Here is a 25,975-nt window from a genome sequence, read left to right as displayed (position 1 = left end):
AACAGGACACAAATCTGGTAAGGCTCAAAATAAAATGAGGAAAAGGTGCCGCAGATATCGCAGCACAAGCTTCACTATTCTAGTTTCTCAAAGGCTCATTTGAACCAAATGTGTGTTCAGGAGATCCCGCGTCTTTTGTTGATGCTCCAAGTTGTAACATTCTTCTGTCTTGCAAATTTCGGGAGGACAAGACTGTCATATGCCCCATATTCAAAATTTGAGCTGCCCGTTTTGGGTTTTCAACTCAAAGGCCCTTTTGGTTACAAAGTGCCCTTTGTGGGTTTTCACCTTTGCCCTTTTTTTTTTTTTTTTTTTTTGCGAATTCAGAGTGCCCTTTGCGGGTTTCACTCTGGCCGTCCTTTCTTCAGGTGAAATACTTCTTGACCGAATCCGAATTTACAGGATTGGGCAAGTTTCTACCATCCATCTCGGCTAGAATCAGTGCTCCTCCAGAGAAAGCTTTCTTCACCACGTAAGGCCCTTCCCAATTAGGCATCCATTTTCCTCGAAAGTCCTTCTGTATGGGAAGGATCTTTTTCAAAACCAAGTCTCCTTTGTGGAATTCTCTAGGGCGAACCTTTTTGTCATAAGCCCGTATCATTCGCTTTTGGTACATCTGACCATGACGGATAGCTCTTAACCTCTTTTCCTCAATTAGGTTCAATTGATCATATCGAGACTGGATCCACTCGGCTTCTTCTAACTTTAACTCTGACAACACTCGAAGAGACGGGATCTCGACTTCGATTGGCAACACTGCTTCCATTCCGTAGACCAGGGAGAAAGGGGTTACCCCGGTTGAAGTTCTAACTGACGTTCGATAAGCAAAGAGGGCAAATGGTAACTTCTCGTGCCAGTCTCTGTAGGTTTCGGTCATCTTTCCCACAATCTTCTTAATGTTTTTATTAGCCGCTTCCACTGCCCCATTCATCTTCGGGCGATATGGCGACGAGTTGTGATGTCTGATCTTGAATTGACTACAGACTTCTACTATCGTACTATTGTTCAAGTTTAATGCATTGTCAGATATAATCCTCTCCGGCATTCCATATCGACATATAATCTCCTTTTTCAGAAACTTGCTCACTGCCGACTTGGTCACACTAGCATACGAAGCGGCTTCTACCCACTTGGTGAAGTAGTCGATGACCACGAAGATGAAACGATGCCCATTGGAAGCTTTCGGCGATATCGGTCCAATCACATCCATGCCCCACATAGAGAATGGCCATGGAGAGACCATGACATGCAGCGGTGAAGGAGGCACATGAATTTTGTCTCCGTAGATTTGGCACTTATGACATCTCTTAGCGTAATTGATCTGATCTCCTTCCATGGTGGACCAATAGTACCGAATCTCATAATTTGCGGGCCATTGTAAAGCCGTTAGCATGTGTCCCACAGACGCCTTCATGGACTTCTTCCAAGATTTTCTTAGCCTCTACAGCATCTACACATCTTAGTAGCACTTGATCCTTTCTTCTTTTGTATAATATATCCCCATCTAAGACATAGTCGATGGCCAGTCTTCTCAGCGTTCTTTTGTCATTCTCGCTCGCCCGATCCGGGTATGCACAATTCTTCACGTATTGCAATATATCGTGATACCAAGGGTGATCATCTCTTTCTTCAACTTCTTCAATATTGTAACAGTGGGCTGGAATTTCATAAATGCTCATCCGAATGGGTTTGACATCTTCTTGTTTATTTACCTTGATCATGGAGGCTAAAGTAGCCAAAGCATCAGCCATCTGATTTTCGTTTCGTGGAAGGTAGTGGAAGGTAATGTCATCAAACTCTTTAACCAATTCAAGGACCAATTTTCGATAGTCGATCATCTTGGGGTCTCTGGTTTCCCATTCTCCCTTGAGTTGATAAATCACTAGCGCGGAATCCCCATACACTTCTAGCATTCTAATCTTGCGTTCTATGGCTGCGCGGATACCCATGATGCACGCTTCATATTCCGCCATATTGTTGGTACAATCAAAATCCAATTTACTAGTTAATGGATAATGATCTCCGTTTGGGGATACCAAGACGGCTCCGATTCCATTGCCCACAGCATTTGATGCCCCATCGAAATTCAATTTCCAAGGAAGTTCTTCTAGAGCATCTTCCTCAGCCATAGCAATACACATTAGGTCTTCATTCGGAAAGTCGAAGTTTAGTGGCTCGTAGTCTTTCAAAGCTCTACTGGCTAGAAAATCTGCTATTGCACTTCCTTTTACTGCTTTCTGGTTCACATAAACTATGTCGAATTCAGAAAGCAGAATCTGCCATCGGGCCATCCTTCCATTCAAGGCTGTTGACTCCATCATGTACTTTAAAGGGTCCAATTTCGATATGAGCCAAGTGGTGTGATACAACATATACTGCCTCAGCCTTCGGGTTGTCCAAATTAGGGCACCACACAACTTCTCTATCGGTGGGTACCTTGTCTCACATTTCGTGAACTTTTACTAAGATAGTAAATGGCTTTTCTTTCCTTCCGACTCGTCATCTTGACCCAACACGCACCCATGGAATTCTCAAATCGCCAAGTACAAGTATCAACGGCTTATCGGGCTTAGGTGGCATCAGCACTGGGGCGTTGGATAAGTACTGTTTGACCTTGTCGAAAGCCCTTTGGCATTGCTCATCCCATTCACATGGGTTACGTTTCTTGAGAAGGCGAAAGACAGGGTCACATTTCTCGGTCAGTTGTGAAATGAACCGAGCAATGTAATTTAACCTTCCTAGAAAGCCTCGAACTTCTTTCTGAGTGCGCGGCGGGGATAACTCTTGTATGGCTTTAACTTTGTCTGGATCAATCTCAATCCCTTTCTCACTAACCACGAATCCGAGCAACTTTCCAGACTTAGCTCCGAAGGTACATTTGGCTGGGTTGAGTTTTAGCCGGAATTTCCTCAACCTCAAGAATAGTTTTCTCAAGACTTGTATGTGCTCCTCCTCTGTTCGGGACTTAGCTATCATGTCATCAACATAGACCTCAATTTCTTTGTGCATCATGTCGTGAAAAAGGGTTACCATGGCTCTTTGATAAGTTGCCCCCGCATTTTTCAGTCCAAACGGCATCACCTTGTAACAGAACGTGCCCCACATGGTTACAAACGTGGTTTTTTCCATATCTTCAGGATGCATCTTGATCTGGTTGTATCCCGAGAAACCGTCCATGAACGAAAAAAGTGAATGTCCCGCCGTATTATCCACTAGGGTGTCGATATGAGGTAGTGGGAAATTGTCTTTTGGGCTGGCTTTATTCAAATCTCTGTAGTCCACACACATTCGCACTTTTCCATCTTTCTTAGGGACCGGGACGATGTTGGCTACCCAATCTGAGTATCTTACCGTTTTTAAAAATCCAGCGTCAAACTGCTTTCGGACCTCTTCCTTTATTTTTAGCAAGACATCGGGCCTCATTCTTCGGAGCTTTTGCTGAACTGGCTTACACTCTTCTTTTATGGGGAGTCGATGCACCACGATGTCAGTGTCCAATCCGGGCATATCTTGGTATGACCATGCGAAGACATCTTTGAATTCTTGAAGTAATCCAATGAGGTCTTGCTTCATCTCCGTAGTGATACATGTTCCGATCTTCACCTCTTGCCCTTCTCCTAAGCTCACAATTTTGACTAATTCTTTGTGAGGTAGGATTTGTTTCTCGTCTTGTTCTACCATCCTCAGCAAATCAGGAGATAGGTTACAGCCTTGGTCATCTTCTAAATCTTGAGAATCATCCATACACACATCTTGCTCGAAAGGAAATTCTGAGTCACTAGCAGTGTCACTCGTATCATTAATATCTGGGGACCTGTTATGAGGGCGAAGGCAGATACAAAGAATCAAAAGAATTCGAAACATTTATTTGAGTGATATGATTATGAATGACGAATGAAAGAGTATTTAAAAGAATGTTTCAAGAATAAAAGGATTTGAAAGTAATCATTTGTATGGTTATGAATGAAATTGAAAGGATGATATACCATCTGCTCAAAAATGATAATAACCGTGCATTTTATTGAAATATCATTTTTAAACATCAGCCTATTTCACAAATGATTCTTATCACTCCTAGGCCTAGAGCAATAAGTGTGTTTTGAACATTACTCTGTATTCGTTCTAAAAACTATAGGGATTTCTTCCGCAGTCCAGTTGTCCAGAACACTTCCAGGTGTGTAAGGGCCAATGTCGGATAAACTTTCTCTTCCGGTCTCCTCCTCGTACATGACGTTGATGTCTAAACTTTCCAGGCTTTTTTCTATGGCTCCCATCATTGATGTGTCTCTTTCAGGATGGATGATTCCCCCGGACATAAATGTTTTCGATATATGGGGGAATATCATTGGTTCCCACTTGATTTCCTTCCCCATTAATCTAGCTCTCCTTCTTTCCTGCTTCTTTTCCAGCTCCCTTCTTCTTTGTTTCGCATCCGGCTTATATCCTAAGCCGAAGCGATCTCTCTTGTCTTTTAGCATTGGCGTTTCAGTTCTTCCTTGTAAATGTCTCCCAAGTCCTTTTTCGGGTAGGGCCCCTTTTCCAAATGTCAGCTGGAGGCTCATCCTCGTGGTTTTGGACAATTTCGGCACCAGAATTTTGCTTCCCTCGGCGATGAACGTTGCTTTAACAAATTCCAAAGATCGAAATGAGCATTCGATTGTTTCGTCATCTGTCTCCAAGTAGGGTGCATTATTGCTCACAGTTGCAATAATATCTTCTTCAGCCTTAATCGTTATTAACCTTCCTTCTGACACCAGCTTCAATTTTTGATGCAACGAGGAAGGCACTGCCCCAGCTGAATGTATCCAGGGCCTCCCCAATAAGCAATTATATGAGGGTTTGATGTCCATTACAAGGAAATCCACTTCATATGTGTTTGGCCCAATCTGAAGGGGTACCTCGATTCTGCCCATCACCTTTCTCTCCGTGCCATCGAATGCCTTCACGATGTTCTGGCACTCTTTCATGTGAGAGCTGTCTATAGGTAATCTGTTCAGCGTGGTCAATGGCAGGACGTTCAGGGCAGATCCATTGTCAATTAGTACGCCTGGCAGCGTATACCCTTTACAGCGTGTGGTGATATGCAGAGCTTTAGTCGACCCCATGCCCCCAGGTGGTATCTCATCGTCATTAAAGAAGATATAGTTATCAGCACTGATGTTGTTAACCAAGCGGTCCAACTTGTTAACGGAGATATCATTGGGAACATACGTTTCATTCAAAATCTTTATTAATGCGCTACGATGGACTTCTGAGCCCAGAAGCAAGGCTAGCACTGAAATGTGGGCTGGTTGTTTGCGTAGCTGTTCCACCACACTGTATTCGCTATGCTTTAGGAATTTTAAAAACTCCTTGGCCTCTTCTTCGTTAACTGGCTCGTTAACAGGTTTGGTTGCTTTTCTTTTCATTTCCTCGACCATCTGGGCTTTTCCTTTTATGAGTTGTGCTTCCTCATTCACCGTATCGTAATGTCTCCCGCTACGTGTATAGGATCCCTTATCCTGATCCCCTCTTGAAGCGTTAATTGGGTTCTCCTTTCCCGGCGTCGTCACACTGCAATCATAATTCCATGGGACCTTTTTGCTGTCTTTGTAAGGGAAGACTGCAGGTCTTTGTATTATGACCCTCGGTGGCATCTGTATTCCAGCTTTATTATTTTTGGGTCTCGAAATGATCACCACAGGATAGTTAGGTGTTCGGTTTTGTGCCACCGATTCTCCCTCTGATGTGCATATATCTCCTACTACGGGATTTTTGGCTTCTTCATAAAATTCCATTTCTTTATTGTCCATCATGTCTTGTATCAGGGCCTTGAACTCTACGCAATCTTGGATTTCATGCCCCACTTCGTTGTGAAACTCACAGTAGTTTATCTCTTCTTCAGGTTCTTCCTTCGAATCCAACACGATCAATCCTCTCTTGACCATCTCCATCCATACTCGCCTCAACGGAGTCCTGACTTCCGCAACCTCATACTTGGTCTTCTTGTTCAAGCCTTCACATATCTCATTCACTCCTGGGTCGGTATGATTAGGGAGTGGGTTTCCTGCTATATTAGATGTGGCTGGGTCGTCTAATCTCACGATCCCCATCTTAATGAGTCTTTCAACTAATTTTTTAAACGCTGCGCAATTTTCGATAGAGTGCCCAATGATTCCCGCGTGGTACTCACATTGGGCGTTCGCGTCATACCATTTGGGATACGGGGGCTGCAGTGGCTTCAGGTAGAAAGGGGAGACCACATGAGCGTTGAACAGGTTCTGGTACAACTCCCTATACGTCATGGGTATAGGGGTGAATTGTGGTCTTTCTATGTTCTCCCTCGCGTTGGATTCTTGTCTTACAGAGCTTTGCTGATTAGTGGTCACCGTCTTGGGTTGATTTACGGTGAATGACTTAGGCTGACCTTTGCTAAATGTGCTCGTGTTGTTCACTTCATTATCTCTTTTCCTCGGGACCGACTTTCTGGTACCTTCTCCGGCTTCTATCTTGCCGTTCCTTACAGCATTTTCGATCATTTCTCCCGTCATTACTATATCAGAGAAGCTCTTGGTGGCGCTTCCCAACATATGAGCGATGAAAGGAGCCTTCAAGGTATTAATAAAGAGCATCGTTGTCTCCTTTTCTAGAAGTGGTGGCTGAACTTGTATGGCCACCTCCCTCCATCTTTGTGCGTACTGCCTGAAGCTTTCACTCGATTTCTTCTCCATATTCTGGAGCGTCATTCGGTCAGGGGTCATATCTGTCACGTGATTGTATTGCTTCATAAAGGCCTGGGCCAGGCCCTTCCACGAGTTAATCTTAGAGCGACTTAATTGGTTGTACCACTTAGACGCCGCCCCGACTAAACTATCTTGAAAGCAATGGATTAATAACTGATCGTTGTTAATATATCCCGTCATTCGCCTGCAGAACATAGTAATGTGGGCTTCAGGGCAGCTCGTTCCATTGTATTTCTCAAATTCGGGCATTTTGAATTTGGTGGGAAGGACTAAATCTGGGACCAAACTCAGGTCCTTGGCATCAATCCCTTGATGCTGATCCGCGCTTTCCATGGCTTTGAATTTTTCCTCGAGCCATCTGCATCGTTCCTCCAATTGTTTTTGCAAATCCATCCTCGCCTTTTCCTCTTCGGCAATTTCATCCAAGTCGGGAATGGGCGGATAGTTCGGGTTGTTTACAAAATTAGAGCCTGAGCCGGTTTGGAAATTTATCGGTACCGAAGCTCCGACCTGAACCTGCTAGGGCATGATCGTGACAGATGGTTTCGGTAAATTAATCTCAGGCTTTATTGGTACATGCATCGGAGTGAAGCCAGGGGGGTATTGAGGATCCTCGTTAGTTTCTTCAACTTTATTCATAGGGCCCTTTCCCTTATCCGTTCCTTCTAACAGTAGCTGGGATAACTGACTCATCATTTCCCTCTGGGACTCCATCATTTGCTCTTTCATCTCTCGCTGAATCTTGGCTAGTTGCTCTTGCATCTGAGACTGCATTTGTTCTTGTATTTCTTTTTGCATCTGCTCCAATTTCTCGAGTCTCTTATCCATTGATTTTTTTCTTGTACCGTAGGGGTGTGTGGTTGGTTGGTTTTCGTTGGTTTCCAGGTTACTGAAATAATTTTTAATTAATTAATTAGAAAACTCTTATGGCCTTTTATGCACAATGATATGATGCAAATGTAAATGCATGAATGCAAAGGAGGCATCAATTTTTGATTCAATTGCCCTTAGAAAGTTTTACTTGAAAATAAAATCTTTTACATAAAGTCGAGTTACAAATAAAATTTTGCTCTAACACTTAAAGTCTTAATTTTTTTAAGCAACGAGGCCAGCTCTTGTCCGCGATCCGACCCCAACTCATATTTCACGCTCGGTGTGTCGCTTTGAACCGCTAAAGTCGCAAGTAGTCGGCTACCTCCGAATCGGGTTATGGCTTCCGCCATAAGATAATCTCTGTTTCTGACTTGGTCTTGCACATAGTGAAGCTGCTCTTTCCAACGATCCTCGTTTGCCTCGAAAAACTGGATCCGCATCTCACAATTCTGCAGTGATGCCTCTAACTCTCCTATTCTTCCTTTCATTTCTTCTATCTTGCTCAAACTTGCCCTCAGCTCTATTGCGGTGTTACGATTTCGATACTGATACAGAGACTTCTCGAGTTCTGTTACTCTAGCCTTTAATTCACTTCGCTCTTTTCTACTTTCCGACAGACTCTTCTCCAAATCTTCGTTTCGTGCCTGAGCTTCTCGGAATTTCCTTTCCCACCAGTCGGTATTGGCCTTTTCTTCTCGAATTTCATGGCGCCATTGTTCGGAAGTCTTACCTAAGCCCGCAGTCCTCATAGATAGGCGTAGCTTCTTGTAGTCCGTCTTCAGGTTGTCTAGGTCTTTTTCGGCCTTGGTTTTTCCTTTTCTCCACTTCTCAGCCTCTGACCTCTGAATATCGGCGTCTAGCCTTAAGTGCATCTTTTCTTCTTCCAATTGCTCGATCTTCTTTCCAAGCTCCAAACTCTTTTTCTCGAAATCTTGCTTTATAATTTCCAATTCTGATGGGGCGACTTGTAATTGTTCCCCGATAGGTCGAGCACTCTCTAAGTTTGTCCTAGGAATATTATCATTAATCCTCTTCTTAAACCACTCACTGTACTCGGGCGTTACCATGGACCCGACGGCTAACCTTTTCATCCAACAAGTTTGCTTCCAAGCATCCGATAACTCCCGAACTCTCTTTTTATAATGAGCACCCTTAAAAGAGAATTCACTCTGAGCAAGTCCGTAGGTCATGGGTACAAACTGCCTCGACTTGTATTGCCTCAAGGCTATCAACGGAGTATACCCGATAGCTCCCCAGATTCCTAACAGTGGCACCCAATCGAAGTTACCACATCGGTACATGATCTCATCAGGGACCATCCAATAAGCTCTCCATTCGATATCCCCCTCCTTGAGGTTTTGAAAAATATCCATCCATTTCTCCTCCGAGATATCCTCTCTCCTCTGTATAGCTGCTTCTTCCTTCAAAGGGGAATAACCTTCGGAAAAGACTCGGTAGGAAACCTTGTCTACCTTCCAAAAGTGCCCATGAAACCATACCATCAATAGTTGAGCACATCCAATAAATCGCCCCTCGCCCGTCTTCCGACATGAGCTCAAAGATCTGAAAGTTTCTGCCAATATCGCCGGTACTGGAGTGATTCCCTTCTCAAGGCGATCGAACAAGTCAATGACCGCCTCGTCCACGTGCCTCACAGCCTTAGGAAAGATCACTAATCCATAAATGCTTAAGGCAAATATATCGACCCTCTTTCTTTCGTCTGGATGAGTCAAGATCAAATCTCGTAAATTCTCCCAAGGAACACATTTGCTATCTCCTTTTTGTTGAATCCGAGCGGTGACCCAATGCTCGCTCATCCCAGAAATGCTCATCAGTTTCTTCGAAAGCGACGACTACTAAAACCGGGCATAAGTCTTCGGACTGAATCTTTGAACACCTAAGCAGCGTAGTGTATTCCTCTATAGTAGGTACCAAATCCACTTCTCCAAAGGTGAAACACTTATATGCGGAATTCCAAAACTGCACCAAGGCTCGGAACAAATGCTTATCCACTCTAATATCTAGCAGATAGGATATATCACCATAACTTTGGTAAAACAACTGCTTGATCCTTTCATCCCAACTAGCCCAAATGTCTCTCAACTCTTGCAGCTCATTCTGTACTACATTGACGCGAGTGAAATTCCGTAGCTCCGATACATGCCCTTCTGCTAAACTATCCCCTCTCTCAGATTGTAGCCTTTCCGACCAAGCACGAACGACCGCATTATCCTCGACTTTACTAAGAAATTCATTCTCTATGTCAAATTTTCTAACTTAGTAATTGAATGTAGATTAATGCCTCCTTTAGTATGCAATGTCATGCAAAAAAAAAAAAAAGACAATCAAAACAAAACATCGGTTAGTATCAAATAATAGCGATAGAATACAAGCACATAAACGATAATTATGACGCATATAGGGGTAAGTACTAAGGCTAGATGCGGCTTCATCCAAGGATGGTTCCTAAGGTTTACTATATGTGGTTTAGTTCTAGAGAAGGTACCCGAACCAACAGATTCCTCAATCCTCACCCATTATAGGCTCATATAGATCGAGTTTGGTTCGGGGGGATACATTTCCCTATGACCATGCGGAGATGAAAATCTCACGAAATCATAGGTACGGATGTACCCCGGAAGCAATCCACTATCTCATGCGGAGGTGAAAACCTCACGAAAGCGTAGTTTCTTACTCCCACTTTAGAAGGTGTGACCACGGTGGTCATGCAATGAAATGCAGTGCTTTTTTACAAGACCCAGACTAAAACAATCACACAATCAAATGCAATCGAAAGATACATGTTTTTTTTTTTAAAAAAAATGAATTTTTGATTTTCGACAAAAGGACAGTAAATAATTGATTTTTATGGCTCGACTCTCAAATTCCCCAGTGGAGTCGCCAAGCTGTCGAAACCATTCCTCGTTTTTTAAAATTTTAAATTTTTTTTAAAAAAAAAGGGGTAATCGACTTTTGAAAAAAAAACAAATGCATGGAGTCGCCACCGATCTTTTGTTTTGGTGTGATCGGATCACCTAAAAATTTGGTTATTTTAATAAAACATTTATGATTTACTAAAACAACAATTTTGGTCTACAAAATTTTAGAAAACGGGCTCGAGTCGGTTACGCATGAGGAAGGATTAGCACCCTCACTACGCCCAAAATTGGTACCAAATCGATTAAATCTTGTCTTTATGTCTAAGCTTTAAAAATGTTTTTGAAATGTGATTCCTTTTGATAACATTTGAGTAACTCAAGTTAGTCATCAAAATTCTCTTGCCTAAGAGGAATATAACACCACATCCAAAGACGATAGGACATGATCCTTTAAGCCCTCGAAAACATGATGAATTTTGACTTCAAAATTTATATGTTGAAAACCGCAAAAGGATGCCCAGTTATTTAGTCCAACGAGAGAATCGAAACCCAACACGGTAGGGCACGGTTCTTCGAATTTCCAAACGTTGAACATTGTCTTGCTTTGGAAAACGTGAATGAAATTCCAAAGGGATATTCGATTCTTTTGCACAAACGAAATTGCAACCCAACACGATAGGCACGATTCCCGAATTGCGAACGTCGAACATCATCTTCGTTTTAAAGAATTTTTAAACGAATAATTATAAACCGGCTTGGAATACACTAATTTTAACTTGAATTAGATTTAGAGAATTAGAAATCATAAAGTGATATTTGTAAATCGAAATAAAATAAAAAGAAAGGGATAATATACATGAGCATAATATATGCATTCATATAAAATGAAATAAGAGATGAGAATAACAAAATTAGCTAACACGCTAAATAATCACAGATCAAATATAATAAAAAGTAAAATAAAAACTTAAGTAAGTGATATATACATAAATAAGTAAATAACACAAACAATGATAAAAATAATAATAATAATAATAATAATAATAATAATAATGCAACGTAGAAAATAATGATAATAATATATGAATAAATATATATATATATATACATACGTATACTAAAAACATATTCATAATAATAGTATTGAATATTAAAAGTATATATATAATAGAGACAAAAATATATGCATAATATAGTATTGAAAGTATTTACATGGGATAATATATAAAAAAACATATGAATAATGTGATATTAAAATATATACATAAAATATAATAACTATATATAATATAATAAATACATAATATAGTATTAAAATATATATAATACATACACATTAGAAATAATAATAATGTTACAAAACAACTATTAATAATACTTCATAAATATATACATACATGTATATATATATACATATATATGTTAAAATAAGTACATATTAATATTAGGATGATAATATTAAAATAACCATTGATAAATTTACAATATAAATATATATACATATAAGTATGATAATAGTAATTATAATACTAATACTAATAATAAATACAATAATAGTAGTAAAATGAACACAATAATAATCATGAAAATAATACAAATAATGTGTACATGAAAATAATAATGATATGATAAAAAGGTACGATATAATAATAACGTAAAGAAAATAAAATAATAATATTTATAATAAAAGAAAATAAAATAGTGTATTTAAAAGCATATATATATTATTATTGGAACTAATATTAAAAATTAAAGTAGCAAAGATAATATAAAATCAACTTAAATTAAAAAGAGACTAAATTCAATTAAAAGCGAAGTTTGGGGCAAATTAAAAATAATAATTTAATTGCGAAGTAATAAAAAGCGGAGGGGCTAAACGCGCAAATAGCCCCTCCAATGAAAACACGCGGATCCTAAAGTTGGAGCGGTCGGTCGCTGGTCGGCCATGGATTAAGAGCCAAACGACGTCATTTTGGCATTAGTGGCTTAAACCCAAAACGACGTCGTTTTGATGGGGCTATATAAGTCAAAATTCCTCAAAAAAAGCTCATTTTTCCATTTCATAAAAAAAACTAACCCCTTTCTCTCAAACTCTCTCAAGGTCTTCTCCTCCTACCAAACTCCGGCTCCGTCGCCGCCATCCACTTCGCCTTGCCATTGTCATGCGGCCACGCGCACTGAGTGGTAGGAAATTTCAAAAGGTTTTTTTTTTTTATGTTTCTTATATATGTACCTTGATATATTTTAATACATGAATGAGAAGAGATGGATTGAATAATGAAATAAAAGAAAAAAAAGAAAAGAAAAAACCTTAAATGGGTTTGCACTTCTTTTTTTTGATGGCTTTCTTCTTATCTCTTTTTGTATTGCTTGCTTTGTTTTTAAAGAAAAGTCTTCGAGAGATTACACTTTTTTTCTTCAATCTCTTTTTTTTTCTCAAAAAACCTCTCCTCCTTTTACAATATTCTTGTTTTTGTACCCAAAAAATCCGGATTTCGGGCTTTTTCCGAAATACCATGGATTTGCTATTATCTATTTCCTTGTTTTCTTGCTTCCTTTCTGCCCCTTTTTTTGTTTTTTTTTGTTGTTTTTTGTTTTTTTTTTCTTTTGGCTTTTGCATGTGTAAATGGAGCAAGTGGAGGTGGCTAGGGTTTTTTCTTCTTTTTTTTTTTTACTAAAAATAAGTTAAGGTTGTGGGCTAATTGGGCTTTTAGGGTTTTAATAGTTGGGCTGTAATTGGGTATTGTATTTATTTATTTGGTTTATTGGGCCCCGGGTAAAATTTGGGCCTTACAATCATTTTCATTCATTTCATATTCTAATACATTTAATTAATGCTCTAGGTAAAATTATCATTTTGCCCCTAAACTTTTAATTAATGACGATTTCATCCTTAGGATCAAGAAAATAAAATTCTTGCAATTTAATCCTTATTTCCAGCTATTATTCTCATATGTATTGATAACAGTCCATGAATTCTATAAAATATCAGAATTTTCCATAATTTCAACACTTTTCAATTTAATCCCTAAAACAGGTTTTCCCCTGATCTTGAACTAAATTAATAATTTCATTCAATTTTATAATTTAATAAAATAATCCATTTCATGCAATTTGGTCATTTCTGACATTTTTACAAAATTGCACATAAAGTTTTACTTTTATTCAATTTAGTCCCTAAGCCTAAAATATACAAATTAGCCATGCTAGATGAATATTCATACATATTTCTCCTCCTCCTCCTCTCCATTCCACATCCTTAATGTAGATAACACACTTGTAAGTAACATTATCCATAATTTTTATTATTTACTTTTATGAATATTCAAGTTGTCTATCTGCATCATAGTCACTAAATTATTTATATCTGGAGCTATAGAACTCAAAATTAAGATCTAATAATTTTTCCTGAAACTAGACTCATATATATTCTTACTATAAAATTTTCAAAATTTTTGGTTTAGCCAATAAGTACAGTTTATTCTTTAAATTTACCCCTGTTCTGCTGTCTGACAGTTCTGGCCCTTCTTCACTAAAAATTAATTATCTCCTCGTACAGAATTATAATGATGTTATTGTTTGTTTCTATTGAAAATAGACTCATTCAGGATTATAAACATATAAATTTAATCCCCTAATTATTTTTATCCAATTTTTTATGATTTTACAAAGTCAGAACAGGGGAACCGAAAATCATTCTGACCCTATCTCACAAAATTCATCATATCTCATGATTTAAAATTCCATTGCTTACATCATTTCTTCTATAAGAAACTAGACTTAATAAGATTTAATTTCATATTTTATTCATCCTTTAATTAGATTTTTACAATTTTTATGATTTTTCAAAGTTAGACTACTGTTGCTGTCTAAAACTATTTTAGTACAAGATATTAATTACCATGTTATAACACCCTTATTTTCTTTTTCTACACCATTTCTCATCACTTTCTCTTATTTTATCTTCACTAACATATCAAGAACATAGGACCTTATGTAAGAAAACTCTACTATAACATTATTTCCATGCTTTGTCAATAATAACAAACTTAAAAACATATTGAAATCTTGATATACTTCCCTTGTTCTATTGATACTAATCTTTAAGTTGATTTTCTCTCTCCTCCAGCTTCTATTTCTTAAATCCAACTTGATATTCTAACTCCCCATGGTCTCCTTAATATTTTTCTCTCTTAGTAGCTATGGAAATTCTTTTGATTTCTAGGTGAAAATGGTGAATTTTTAGTGGAAGGACCAAATTGTAAAGAAAAAAAAATTTCTTTATTTTCCTTCTCTTCTAACGTTGGTTGCATGCATGGAAAGATGATGAAAATTCTTTATCTTTCCTTCCTTTTATACTAAATAATTAATAATAAAATAATAATGAAATAATAATAAAATAATAAAATATTTCATTAAAATAATATATACTTAATTAAATAATCATAAAATATCATCAACATCATCATTACTTTCTAGATTTCTCTCTCTTCCAATTGACCATTTTGCCCTTTATTATCTTTTAAAATTCCATCCATGAGTCATCATTTAATTTGGTAAAATTGCAATTTAGTCCCTTATAGTTCTTCACCTATTCAATTTGGTCCTAATTCATCCATTTTCCTTAGTTTCTAGATCATTCCACTCTTAAAATATTTACACTATTGGTCCTTCAACTTTTTCATATTTACACTTTAACCCTTCAAATTTTGAGTATTTACTCTTGTGCAACAAAATTTTTCTCACTTTTACAATTTAGTCCTTTCTTGAATTAATATATCATAATATACTTCTCAATATTGACATAACTCAAAATTTCCCTTTTTGTCACTTTATTTCCTTATTTTACTATATCAAGGATAATATCTTACTGTAAAAATTTTCAGGGTATTAGACAAGGACTTAGATAAGACAGATCAATTGGAATTCTAGAAAGTGTGGCCAAAGGCATGACATTGAGTGCAGACCCATTATCAATGAGCACATTCGGTATTATATAACCTTTGCAACGGGTTGTGATATGCAATGCTTTAATGGAGCTCCTACCATTTGGCGGTATTTCATCATCACTAAAAGAAATAAAATTATCCGCATTCAGGTTATTCACTCACCTATCCAGCTTTTCGACAGATATATTGCTTGCCACGTAAGCTTGATTTAACACTTTCAGCAAAGCATTCCGATATGGTTCTGAATTCAACAGTAGGGATAATACCGAGATTCGTGACGGTTGTTTGCTTAACTGTTCCACGACGTTATATTAACTATGCTTGATGAACTTCAAGAATTCATGTACTTCCTCTTCATTCACAGGCCTTTTAACTTCTTGTTCGGAAGGAGTCTCAAGTTCAACCTCGGTCTCCTACATCGGTGCCTTTCCTTTCTGCTTCAAGTCATTAGTCTTCTTTATTGGTTCAACCACTTTAGAATAACACCTCCCGCTGCGGGTGAAGTGTCCTACTTCGCCAACATTTTCGGTCGTGACTTTGGATTTTTCACCTTCAGGTATGATAATGTTGACATCATATTTCTATGGTACTGCCTTGTTGTTTTTGTAAGGGAACGGAGATGGTACTTCAATTATCATTTTTGGTTTCACTTGCTCCTTTTTTGTATCATAATAAATCACCAATGGTCGATCGGCGCTATAAAGGAAACTTGATGATTGATTGTCAGAAGCGCATACTTCTCCCTCATCTACCTCTTTGTTAAAGATCTCAATCTCCTTATTGTCCATCATGTCTTGAAGTAACTTTCTAAATTCGTCACAAGACTGAATGTCATGCCCTTCAATACCATGGAAGTCACAAAAACATTGACCTTTTATACTTCCTTTTTTAAAGATTCTTTAGGGGTGACAGAATAGCCCCTTTTCAACCATCACCTTCCATATCTTCTGTAAAGGTGTCTTTATTTCAGAAACGCAGCTTTTGGTTTGCCACTTGTCATCCTCGGTCACCGCGCTCACATTCCTTTCAGTATGGTTAGGGAACGAATTTCCAGTTGTACTGCTAATACCATCAAATCGTAAGATGCCTGCATCAATGAGGCCTTGAACCCTCCTTTTAAATGCCAGACAATTTTTTGTAGAATGCCCCTGGTTTCCGGCGTGGTACATGCAACTGGCATTAGGATCGTACCATTTTGGGTATGGAGGCTTCAAGGGTGCCATATAATGTAGGGATATTAATTGTTTTTCCAACAGTTTTGGGTACAGCTCTCCGTATGACACGGGAATTAGAGTGAACTAGGGTTTTTCAAGATTGGATTTTATCAGTCTTTGTTCATCTTTAGGTTGGCTTTGAGCTGGCATGGTATTCTGTGGGAACGTAGTGACTGGTCTTTGGTTATTTGTGGCGTAGACGGGGTAAGAAGGGTAATGAGGTGGTGCTTGATAGTAAGGGCTTTGGGGAGGATAATAGAAGTTTGGAGGTGGGCGATATCGAGGTCGTGACTGGGTTGGATACGGATTAGAATTGTAATGATTCTCAGTTCCCACCATATAGGCTTCTGCCTTTTTTTTCTTTACAGGTGCTGCCCTTTTTGAGCTCTCGGAACCCTCCATCCTTCCACTTTTGATGGCATTTTCTATAAGTTCCCCAGATATTACAATATCTGCGAAGTTTTTCGTGGCACTTCCTACTAACTTATCATAAAACGGTGCTTTCAAAATGTTGATGAAGAGGACCGTTATTTCAGTTTTGGTCAATGGGGGTTCTATTTGGGCTGAGATATCCCTCTATCTTTGTGCGTATTGCCTAAAAGTCTCCATTGGCTTCTTTTCCATCATCTGCAGAGTTAGTCGATCAGGCACCGTGTCGGATACATGCTTGTATTGTTCGCAAAATACTGATGCCAAGTCTTTCCATGATCGGATCTTTTCTCTACTCAGTTGATTATACGATCGAAGGGCCGATCCGACCAAGCTATCTTAGAAACAGTGTACTAGCAATTTATCTTCATTCACATAACCAGTCATCTTCCGAAAAAACATGATAAGATGCGCTTTTGGACATCTCGTGCCATCGTATTTTTCGAAATCTGGTACTTTGAATTTCGGAGGCAGAACCAGATCGGGCACCAAACTGAGCCCTTTGGCACTCAATGCAGAGAAGGCTTCAGTACCCTCTATCGCTTTGAGGCTTTCTTCCAAACTTCTATACTTATCCTAAACATCATGATCATCCATTTTCAGCCTGACTATTTCTAACGGATCATCCAAATCTGGAACATTAGGATCGGTAGGATTAGCTCCGGGGTTCGATACGAATATACCTTGCCCTAGATGAGCAGGGGGTACGGGTCGTTGCTCCACGCTTGTAGGTTCTCCTTGAGGATGTTCTCTTTGCATTACATGTGCGTGAGGTGGAGTGAATCCTGAGGGATAGAACGGATCCTGATCATGATTAGTTCTTGGATGAGGCTCCATAGTGTCAGGGCTCTACATAGGTTCCTTTCCTTTGACCAAAGCTGTCATCATCTCCATCATTTTGGCCATTTGATCTCTTTGCTCGAGCGATTCCTCTCAAGATCTTAACATCAAATCTCTTGCTTCCTGTTGTGACTTGGTCAACTGCTCTTGTAATTCTCTTTGGTCCCTTTCCATCCTTTTAATTCTTTCATTGAACTCGGCTTCCATAATTCTAGCTTTTCGGCGCATCCTATAGGAATGGCGTGATTCCAGACTTGTAGTGTCGCAACTGCGGATTAAACGGTTTTAGCCTTAGTGAATGATTATGGGATATGTACATGCAACGAATGGATGAATGAATAAATGACAAATGAATGTTGAATAAATGACGAATGAATGTTAGTCATGAATAAATATGCAAGAATTTGGTGTTGATTTCAAGATAGCCCCATACTTAGGCATTTCATTTATCAAAAGAGTCTATTACAAAATGTTTTGCCATTTTTTATTCAACAGTTACACAAATTTCCTAGGCACATCGCCTTGTTTCTTCACTCGTTCTAAGAATTCTAATATGCTTGATCTTTGACTCGGAAGGAATTGGCAACTGAGAGCTTTGGCTTCATCTGATAACTGCACAACTTGCATAGCCGCCTTGCGAATTTCATTGATCAAAAAGCCGAGTTGCATTTCTTTTTCTTGGAGAGCTCTTTCATAAGTGCGAGTGTCTCTGTCGTACTGATCATTCTTTTCTTCTAGAGCTTTTAGAAGAGTATCTAACTATTGCTGACGGGATTGCAGCATATTTTCTGGATCTCGTATTTTCCTTCTTAGCTCTTGTCGTTCGGACTGACTAGTCACAAATTCTGCAGTCACAGTTTCATACTCAGCATTCTTTTTTCTTAACTCTATCATAGCACGCGCAGCTTTTTCCTCTTCTTTCTTTGCTTTCCCTTTCCAGAATTCCATCACTCCTTTGATGTTGCTAATTTCTTCTTTCTATTCTGCCGATGATTTGCCCAACCCACTATTTTTTATAGTGCTTTTTAATTTCTTATTTTCCAAATGAAGGTCCCTTAAGTCATTTTTCACGATCTCAGCTTTTCTTTGGATTTTCACGGTTTGGGATTTTTCAATCTGAACATCGATCTTTAGCTGGTAGTTTTCCTCTTGAAGAAAGCTGATATCCCGTAACAACTTAGCCTTTTCACGTTCAAATTTGTGTCTTGTTACTTCCAGCTCGGATGTCATTTCTTTTGAGAAAGGATTCTGGAAAGTGTAATTCATCGATGAGACTTGTTGACTATTCACTCGTCGTTTTCTCCATATGTCATAATCTTGAGTGATAGTATCAGCATAGAGAGCCAACTCCATTAGGTGAACTTCTTTCCAAGCCTTTGCAGTATCCCGGACTCTTTTCATGTAACCTTCACTTGTAAAGGTAAACTCTGACTGTGCCGACCCTCCGGTGGCAGGTATGAACTGTCGTGAAGCAAACTGCCTTTGAACCATTAACGGAGCATATCCAACCCCTCCCCATAAACCGAGTAAAGGCACCCAATCTTGGCTTCCGCATTTATATATCAGAACTGAAGGATGAATCCATGGTGCTCTCCAGGTTATCTCTTCAGCGCGGAGGTTTTGAAAAATCGAAACCCAGTGCTGCTCGGTGACATCTTTCGGTCAATATTTCTCAAAGTAAGCCTTTAATGGGGTGAATGTTTTTGAGAACATGTGGAAAGGTGTGCGCTCCACTTTCCAGAAATGGCTTAAAATCCAGACATTAAGTAACTGTGCGCATCCGATAAAACGTCCTTCCCCTCTCCTCCTACAACTGCTCAGAGATCTAAAAGTCTCGGCCAAGATAGTTGGGACGGGGTTAATCCCTTGCCCAACCTTTCGAAGAAATCTACTACCGCGACTTTTATATGCCCCAAAACCTTTGGGAAGACGATTAATCCGTAAATGGCCAAAACAAACAGATCCATTCTCTTCGAAATATCTGGATGGTTTTGAATTAAGTGTCGCAGAGAAAACCACGGAACACAACTGACTTCATTCTTTTTCTTTATCTATTTTTCAGCCCATATATCGGTCATTCCAGTCAACCTCACTAGCTTTTTCTTTAAGGTCATTGGCTTAGGCTCTTTCACATATATCTTGTTGAATTGTACATTGTCAACACGAAGCAAAGCAGCATATTCTTCTATGGTCGGAGTCATATCTTCCTGATTGAAAGTAAAGCACTGGTAAGCTGGGTCCCAGAATCGAACCATGGCTTGAATCAACTGTTCGTCTACGTTGACCGCGATCAAGTGAGCTATATCCCCATACTTTTCAGTGAAGATGCCCCTAGTGTCTGAATCCCACTGTTTCCAAATCCGGGTCAAGTCTTCGAGGTTATTCTGACGAACGTTCGAAGTTACATGTTCGGGAAGATTGGAGATACATCTTTCCGTTAAACTGTCCCCTTTTGCTTTCTGAATTTTCAAAGACCAGTCTCGAACCATGACAATTTTCTTGGTCACTTGTGTAATTGACTCCTCCATCAGAAACCCGTTTTTGGCAACCAATCTCTAATCAACACCTTCCTAATCAAGATGCCTATGATGCATGATGCAAAATAAAAACAAAGACAAATACCTTGGTTAGTACAACAAATATGAATTATGGAAAATCCAAATAAAAAGTGTAAATGTCAAAGAAATAAAAGGTAAGAGGCGTTTCTCCCATGTACTTATTTTGGTGACTATTAACGAACAGAGGTTCGGCATAGCTCTAAATAGGTGGCTCATATGGTTCACTATATGCGGTTTTGGTTCTAGATAGGTACTCGAATTGTCCGTACTGTCATCTGCTAAGATTACTACGAAACCTCGGTCATTGCCTATCACAGGCTTACGAGTTTAATTCGAGGGATCACATTTACTTATGCCTATGCAAAGGGACAAGTTAACTCACGAAAGCATAAGTCATATGTAACCCGAAAGTATTCACTAGCCTGTGCGGAGGGACGAGTTAACTCACGAAGGCATAGCGTTTACTTTCACTTAAACGGATGGAGCCCGGGTAGAGAGCTTATGTTATGCAAAATGCAAGTGCACGGTGTGTGGGGAGAAACTCACAAACCTTTCATCTTATTTTAAAACTACGAAACTAAAACTATAAAAACTTAGAACTGAAAAGAAAAAGATAAAACAAGTTAGAAAAATATTTACAACATGATGCAAATGCGTGATTTTTGAAAACAAAATTTGAGGATCACGACTAAATATTAATTTGAACAAGGAAATTCAAAAATTTTGACAACACGCGTTTAATTCGACTCGACTCTCAAAAATGGGTCCCCAATTGAGTCGCCAGCTGTAGCGATGTAAAATTTTTTTTTTTTTGCTTTTGACCGCTAGTTGAGTCAATTTATTGAAAATTTGAAAATTGACTTTATATTTAAAAAAGGGGAGTCGCCACCGATCCTTTTTCCTAGGTGTGATCGGACACCTGATAAATCCTCTTCTTTTAAAAGAAAATTCATTTTTTAAACAAAAAGAAGGCCAAATTTAGGTATACGTCAAAAACTAAAGTAAAGTTGGGTTCAAGAGTCGGTTACATACGAGGAAGGTATTAGCACCCTCGCGACGCCCAAAATTGGTATCTTTATTAAACAAGTGCTGTCTTGATTTTTAAAAATACGAATTCGATTTGACATTTAATCGTGATCCGATTGAAAAATGAAAATTTTTTAGTTTTCGATTTTTTAGAAGGGTGTCCCGTTTTTAACACGAGCCGACGAATTTTACCCAATATAGTGATGAAATCGATAACTTAATGCTAAATCGGTTGATCGTCTTATTTATATAAATAAATAAAACACTTCCAACAATGGAACAAGAAAGAACTTAAATTTAGAGCTTAATCATGAATTCTTTTAAATTATAGTTTAGTACAAAGTATACGCCAATGTTAATTGAGGAAAATGTGTGCTTAAAGCAACAACTCTTTTTTGTTGATATTTTAAAGCACTAAAGCTTTCTTTAAATGTATATTTTTGTTATTTTCTACTTTACCTTGGATGCTAAGACAACCCTAGCCCTAGGGCTATTAGCCTATGCCCTAATACCGCCATTTCTTTCTCAGTCATACATTTTTTTATGGTCGGTTTATATTATCATTAAATCCTTCCATATTTGAAAGAAATTGAAAAAAAAATTTTAAGTCATTTAAAACATGAGTTAAACTTGAAGAAACCAGAAATTTGGTGCGAGGGAAATGAAAATTTCTGTGTGAGGGAGATGAAAATAAAATTTTATAATTTCAGGGGGTCAATGGTAAAAGAATCATTCAAAAAGGAGCCTAAACTGAATATATTATAATTGAAATACTAAAATTACTATTATACCATTTAGCTAAGGACTAAGACCACTACTTACCTTCTAGCTACACCCCTGCGATCCAACTTATTTTCTAATTTTATGATATGTTATTTTGTTGTTTTACATATACCATGTGATATATAACATTAAAATTCTATAACATTATATAATAAACATTAAAAATAATAAATTCTTGCTGAAAATTAATTTGGTACGAGATTAAATCGAGTTCAATTACTAGTTATTAAATTAAAAAATAATACTTAAAATAAATTTAACATAATCATTTATTATCAATAAACTCGGAAAAGTTTTAAAATCTTTCAAAATAAACCAAACTTGAATAAATATAAATCATGACCAAATCTACATAAACCTTATTTATATTTATATAAAAATTTTAAAACCACAATATTGAAAAATACAACCACAAATTCCAAAATAGTTAATTTGGATGGAGTTATATAATCAACATAAAAATACTTTAATCATACCAAAAATTATTTTATATTAAAATTTTGACGCGTGGTTTATATATTTTTCATTTGTATAAAATTGCTCATCACCAATACCTTCTTCTTCCCTAAAAGGTTGCTCAAAACTGTCTTTATATGAGCCTATCTGGTTTACAAACATACATTTATTTTGACAACTTGTATGATGTAAATGACGTTTAAAGCTTTCAAGGGTCTTCTTATCTGAAAAGGTCTTCTTCATGGGACATAGGCAAACCTTTTAGCACATCTCGTAACGCGAAATAATGGCTATCGCACCGATGATCCGATATTAAGTTGCTTGAGAGTATTATCTTCTGGAAATGCTCGCCTGGATGTCTCCTCCAAAGACTGAAATATTCTTGGCCCCTGTTATCATTGCTTCCGGTGTGATCATCAATGTTCCTCTTTAAATAGTAGACTGTTCCGGGAACAAATAACTCCTCCGGCATTGTATAGGCACCTTCTTCTTTTTGAAGTGCAGTGACTTTCTTAGGAACAGACGTTGGTTCGGTTTTTATGGCTACGTCTGTGTTCATGTAGAGCATTGGTTAGAGTAGGTGGAAATGAATGGCTGCAGGTTAGCTGCATTAGTGTTAATGCCTAGACACTGAGAACTTCTCTAAAAACTGATTCTGGTTTGTTTTTCCGCATGCCTTATCCAAGATGACTAAACAGATGAACAAAGAAGGAAGGTTTCCAAGTAATAAGATACTGAGTTTACTTGGGTGCTATGACAACCGGATTATAGGTGCAACACTTACCCGAAGATTCTTTCGCACTCTTGAAATGTGCATAATCAGCAAGTTTCCTAGCTACGTCTTGTACGGATGACATGACCAGTTTCGCATTTGTAACTAAATCTACTATACTTTTCCAGTCTGCTTTCTCCACCACACTCATCCTGTTAAGACCGAGGAATGCAATTAAATTCTCATTCCCAATAAATCAAAATCTGCAGATACCATCATCCAATAAACAATAGTCAGTAATATAGAAGATAGTAATAAAAGTCGAAACATATAAAGAAAGATCAGTTCCTTGATGTAGGTTATTGTACCATCAATTTCAAGTCGATACGTAAATGCAAACACTTATCTCATGAAAATTTTTCCTTTGACATCAATGCTAACTCGGGTTTGTAACATCTCGGATACTCGAAAAGCTTTTGTCCTTCGAGTACCTTATTCACATGCTTCGTTTGTTTCAAATCTTGTGAAGGAAACTTCAGAAGGAAAATTTACAAGTTAATTTTAGTAGGGATTTGAATGCTTACCAGTCTGTTTCAAGAATTTCATTCCTCAGCCGTGCTAGAGATGCCGCGCTTAGTCTAGGCACGATGTCATCCTTTATGCAGAAGAAAATAAAGAGCAACCAGAAAAAAAAGTTGAGAGATTTACAACAAGGAAAAGTACTGGACTGGGAAACCTGGTTTAATAGAAGGAAATGTTCCAATACCTAGAAGCTTGTTCAATATTCAATTAGATGAGTCGGGTTTACCTGCATTACAATGGTTGTAACAAAATCGGAGCAAGTTTCGGCAAGTTCTTTGGAAACACAAGGAGGAGTCGCGTATCCAACAGCAGATACAACATCGGGGCTAAACCCCAGCTCCTTTTTTGACCTTTTACGAAGCATTATTGCCAGTAAAGAAGCTGTCGCAGCTCCGAGAGAATGCCCCACTAGCCTTAACCTAAATCCCTGTAAATCAATTAGGCTAACTACAACAACGAAAATAGAACTTCAGGTTTAAAAATAGCATAATACAATAAGGTCGAAACATACGAAGTAAATTAATCACCTCATATTTCTCCAAGCACTGCCTTATCGTTCCTATTTCATGGTGAAGAAACCATCGAGCAGCTTCAGCTGTGCCAAAGTGAGTTGAATAGCCTTCAAATGTAACCTGTCCATCACTTGACGTAACAATATCAGTAATAAGGTCATACACAGTATGAGTTCCACGGATTCCGAATATCACAAGTTTCTTTCGAGGATCAATTCCTATATAATATCCAGGTCTCATCACACTAGAATTCTTTACAAATTTCAAAACATTGCTTTCTCTAAGCATGCTAGTCCTTGCAAGGATGGCGGCATTATCCTTATAACATCCTTTGGCTAATTCAATGTGGTATATCAGATCCTGAACCTACATCACAAAAAAAAAAAAAAAAAAGATCCTTAGCCATATCAACTGAAACGAAACTAAAAATACTTTTGCAATTTAGTGCAAGGGATTCGGCAATTACGATCGAAACTGACTTGATCTTCACACCCTTAACATCCTCAAATGGATTCAAAGACGCCTGTCGAAGGTAAATAAGATATAGGCCTATAGTAAGATCACTTAAGCTCCAACCTTCAATGACAGTCTTACTCTTTTGAATGCTAGATATGATTTCCGAGACCGATCGAGCAGCGTATTGAGGCTTATTATCCCTTACTTCATTTCCTATACATACAAATTAGATTAAAGAACTAGTGCCATTAACTAATTGCTAATAAAAATGCAATGAAACAGCATATGCAGTAACCAATTTAGCTTAACATGAATTGACATAAAACAAACCTATTGGCAGAGCCCACCTACACAATTGCAGAGCTGGTTCAAGAGCCTTTGTGAGCCAAGCAAGCTCTAGTTTCCACTTGGTATCACCAACATAATCTTCATCACCAGAACTATACTTGAAAAACCTGGAACTGGTCTCAATTTCAGCCATATCTTTTGCCTCTTTTTCTTTAATTACTTCTTTTAATCCTTCTGGTTTTGACCATTGTGATTGAAACCTGTTAAGTACACCATTCATACATCTACCATAAAGTTTCTTCTGCCTTGTAATCAAAATGTTGCTATTATCTGCACACAAAAACCAATAAACCCAAAATCAAAATAAGAAAGAAAGCTGAGATTTTTACTAATTCTTTGGATTTTCGTTAAAAAACGCAGATTGAAAATGACAAAAGGATGAAAAGTTTAAAAGCTTTAAATGATTTGATAGAGGTGGATTGAAAGAAGAGGTGAAGCAAAGTACTTACAAAGATGGTGTATGAAGCTTTTGCAATATTGATTAACCATTGTTAAAAAAAAGATACAGATAAAGAGGGAAATTTGATGTTGGTGTAGAAATAAGATGAAAACGTAGGTTCTGGACGAGCTTCAGAGGCGGCGCTTGGTCATGCTCCGAGGCGGCGGACACGTATTTCTGAAGATTGATTTTGGGCC

General features: G+C 38.0%; 2 protein-coding genes across 2 annotated transcripts; both read right to left on the bottom strand.

Annotated features, from left to right (window-relative positions):
- Window positions 1-364: 364 nt before the first annotated feature.
- Window positions 365-7,550, bottom strand: LOC128296581 (uncharacterized). The gene is given in 5 exon segments (XM_053032008.1): window positions 365-1,361; window positions 1,363-2,549; window positions 2,551-3,756; window positions 4,131-7,238; window positions 7,299-7,550. Coding segments are annotated over 5 exon segments (6,750 nt in total).
- Window positions 7,551-22,755: 15,205 nt separating this feature from the next.
- Window positions 22,756-25,975, bottom strand: LOC108467565 (uncharacterized). Its single transcript, XM_017768240.2, has 8 exons — window positions 25,789-25,975; window positions 25,322-25,609; window positions 25,002-25,204; window positions 24,551-24,901; window positions 24,250-24,450; window positions 24,026-24,096; window positions 23,514-23,653; window positions 22,756-23,278 (listed from the first exon to the last, which is right to left on the bottom strand). Exons 1-8 carry the CDS (start codon window positions 25,826-25,828, stop codon window positions 22,950-22,952), a joined length of 1,623 nt encoding a protein of 540 aa, XP_017623729.1. The 5' UTR covers window positions 25,829-25,975; the 3' UTR covers window positions 22,756-22,949.

The sequence above is a fragment of the Gossypium arboreum genome, chromosome 8 (assembly GCF_025698485.1).
Source record: "Gossypium arboreum isolate Shixiya-1 chromosome 8, ASM2569848v2, whole genome shotgun sequence".
Lineage (NCBI taxonomy): Eukaryota > Viridiplantae > Streptophyta > Magnoliopsida > Malvales > Malvaceae > Gossypium > Gossypium arboreum.
Note: the sequence above shows the minus strand (reverse complement) of the source record. Positions and strands in the feature narration are given on the sequence as shown.

Coding starts and splice junctions, on each gene's coding strand:
- LOC108467565 (XM_017768240.2), bottom strand. CDS start 25,828: ATGGTTAATCAATATTGCAAAAGCTTCATACACCATCTTT. Junction 24,097..24,249: donor TTACAACCATTGTAATGCAG/GTAAACCCGACT, acceptor TTCTGCATAAAG/GATGACATCGTGCCTAGACT. Junction 23,279..23,513: donor GAGTGCGAAAGAATCTTCGG/GTAAGTGTTGCA, acceptor ACATGAACACAG/ACGTAGCCATAAAAACCGAA.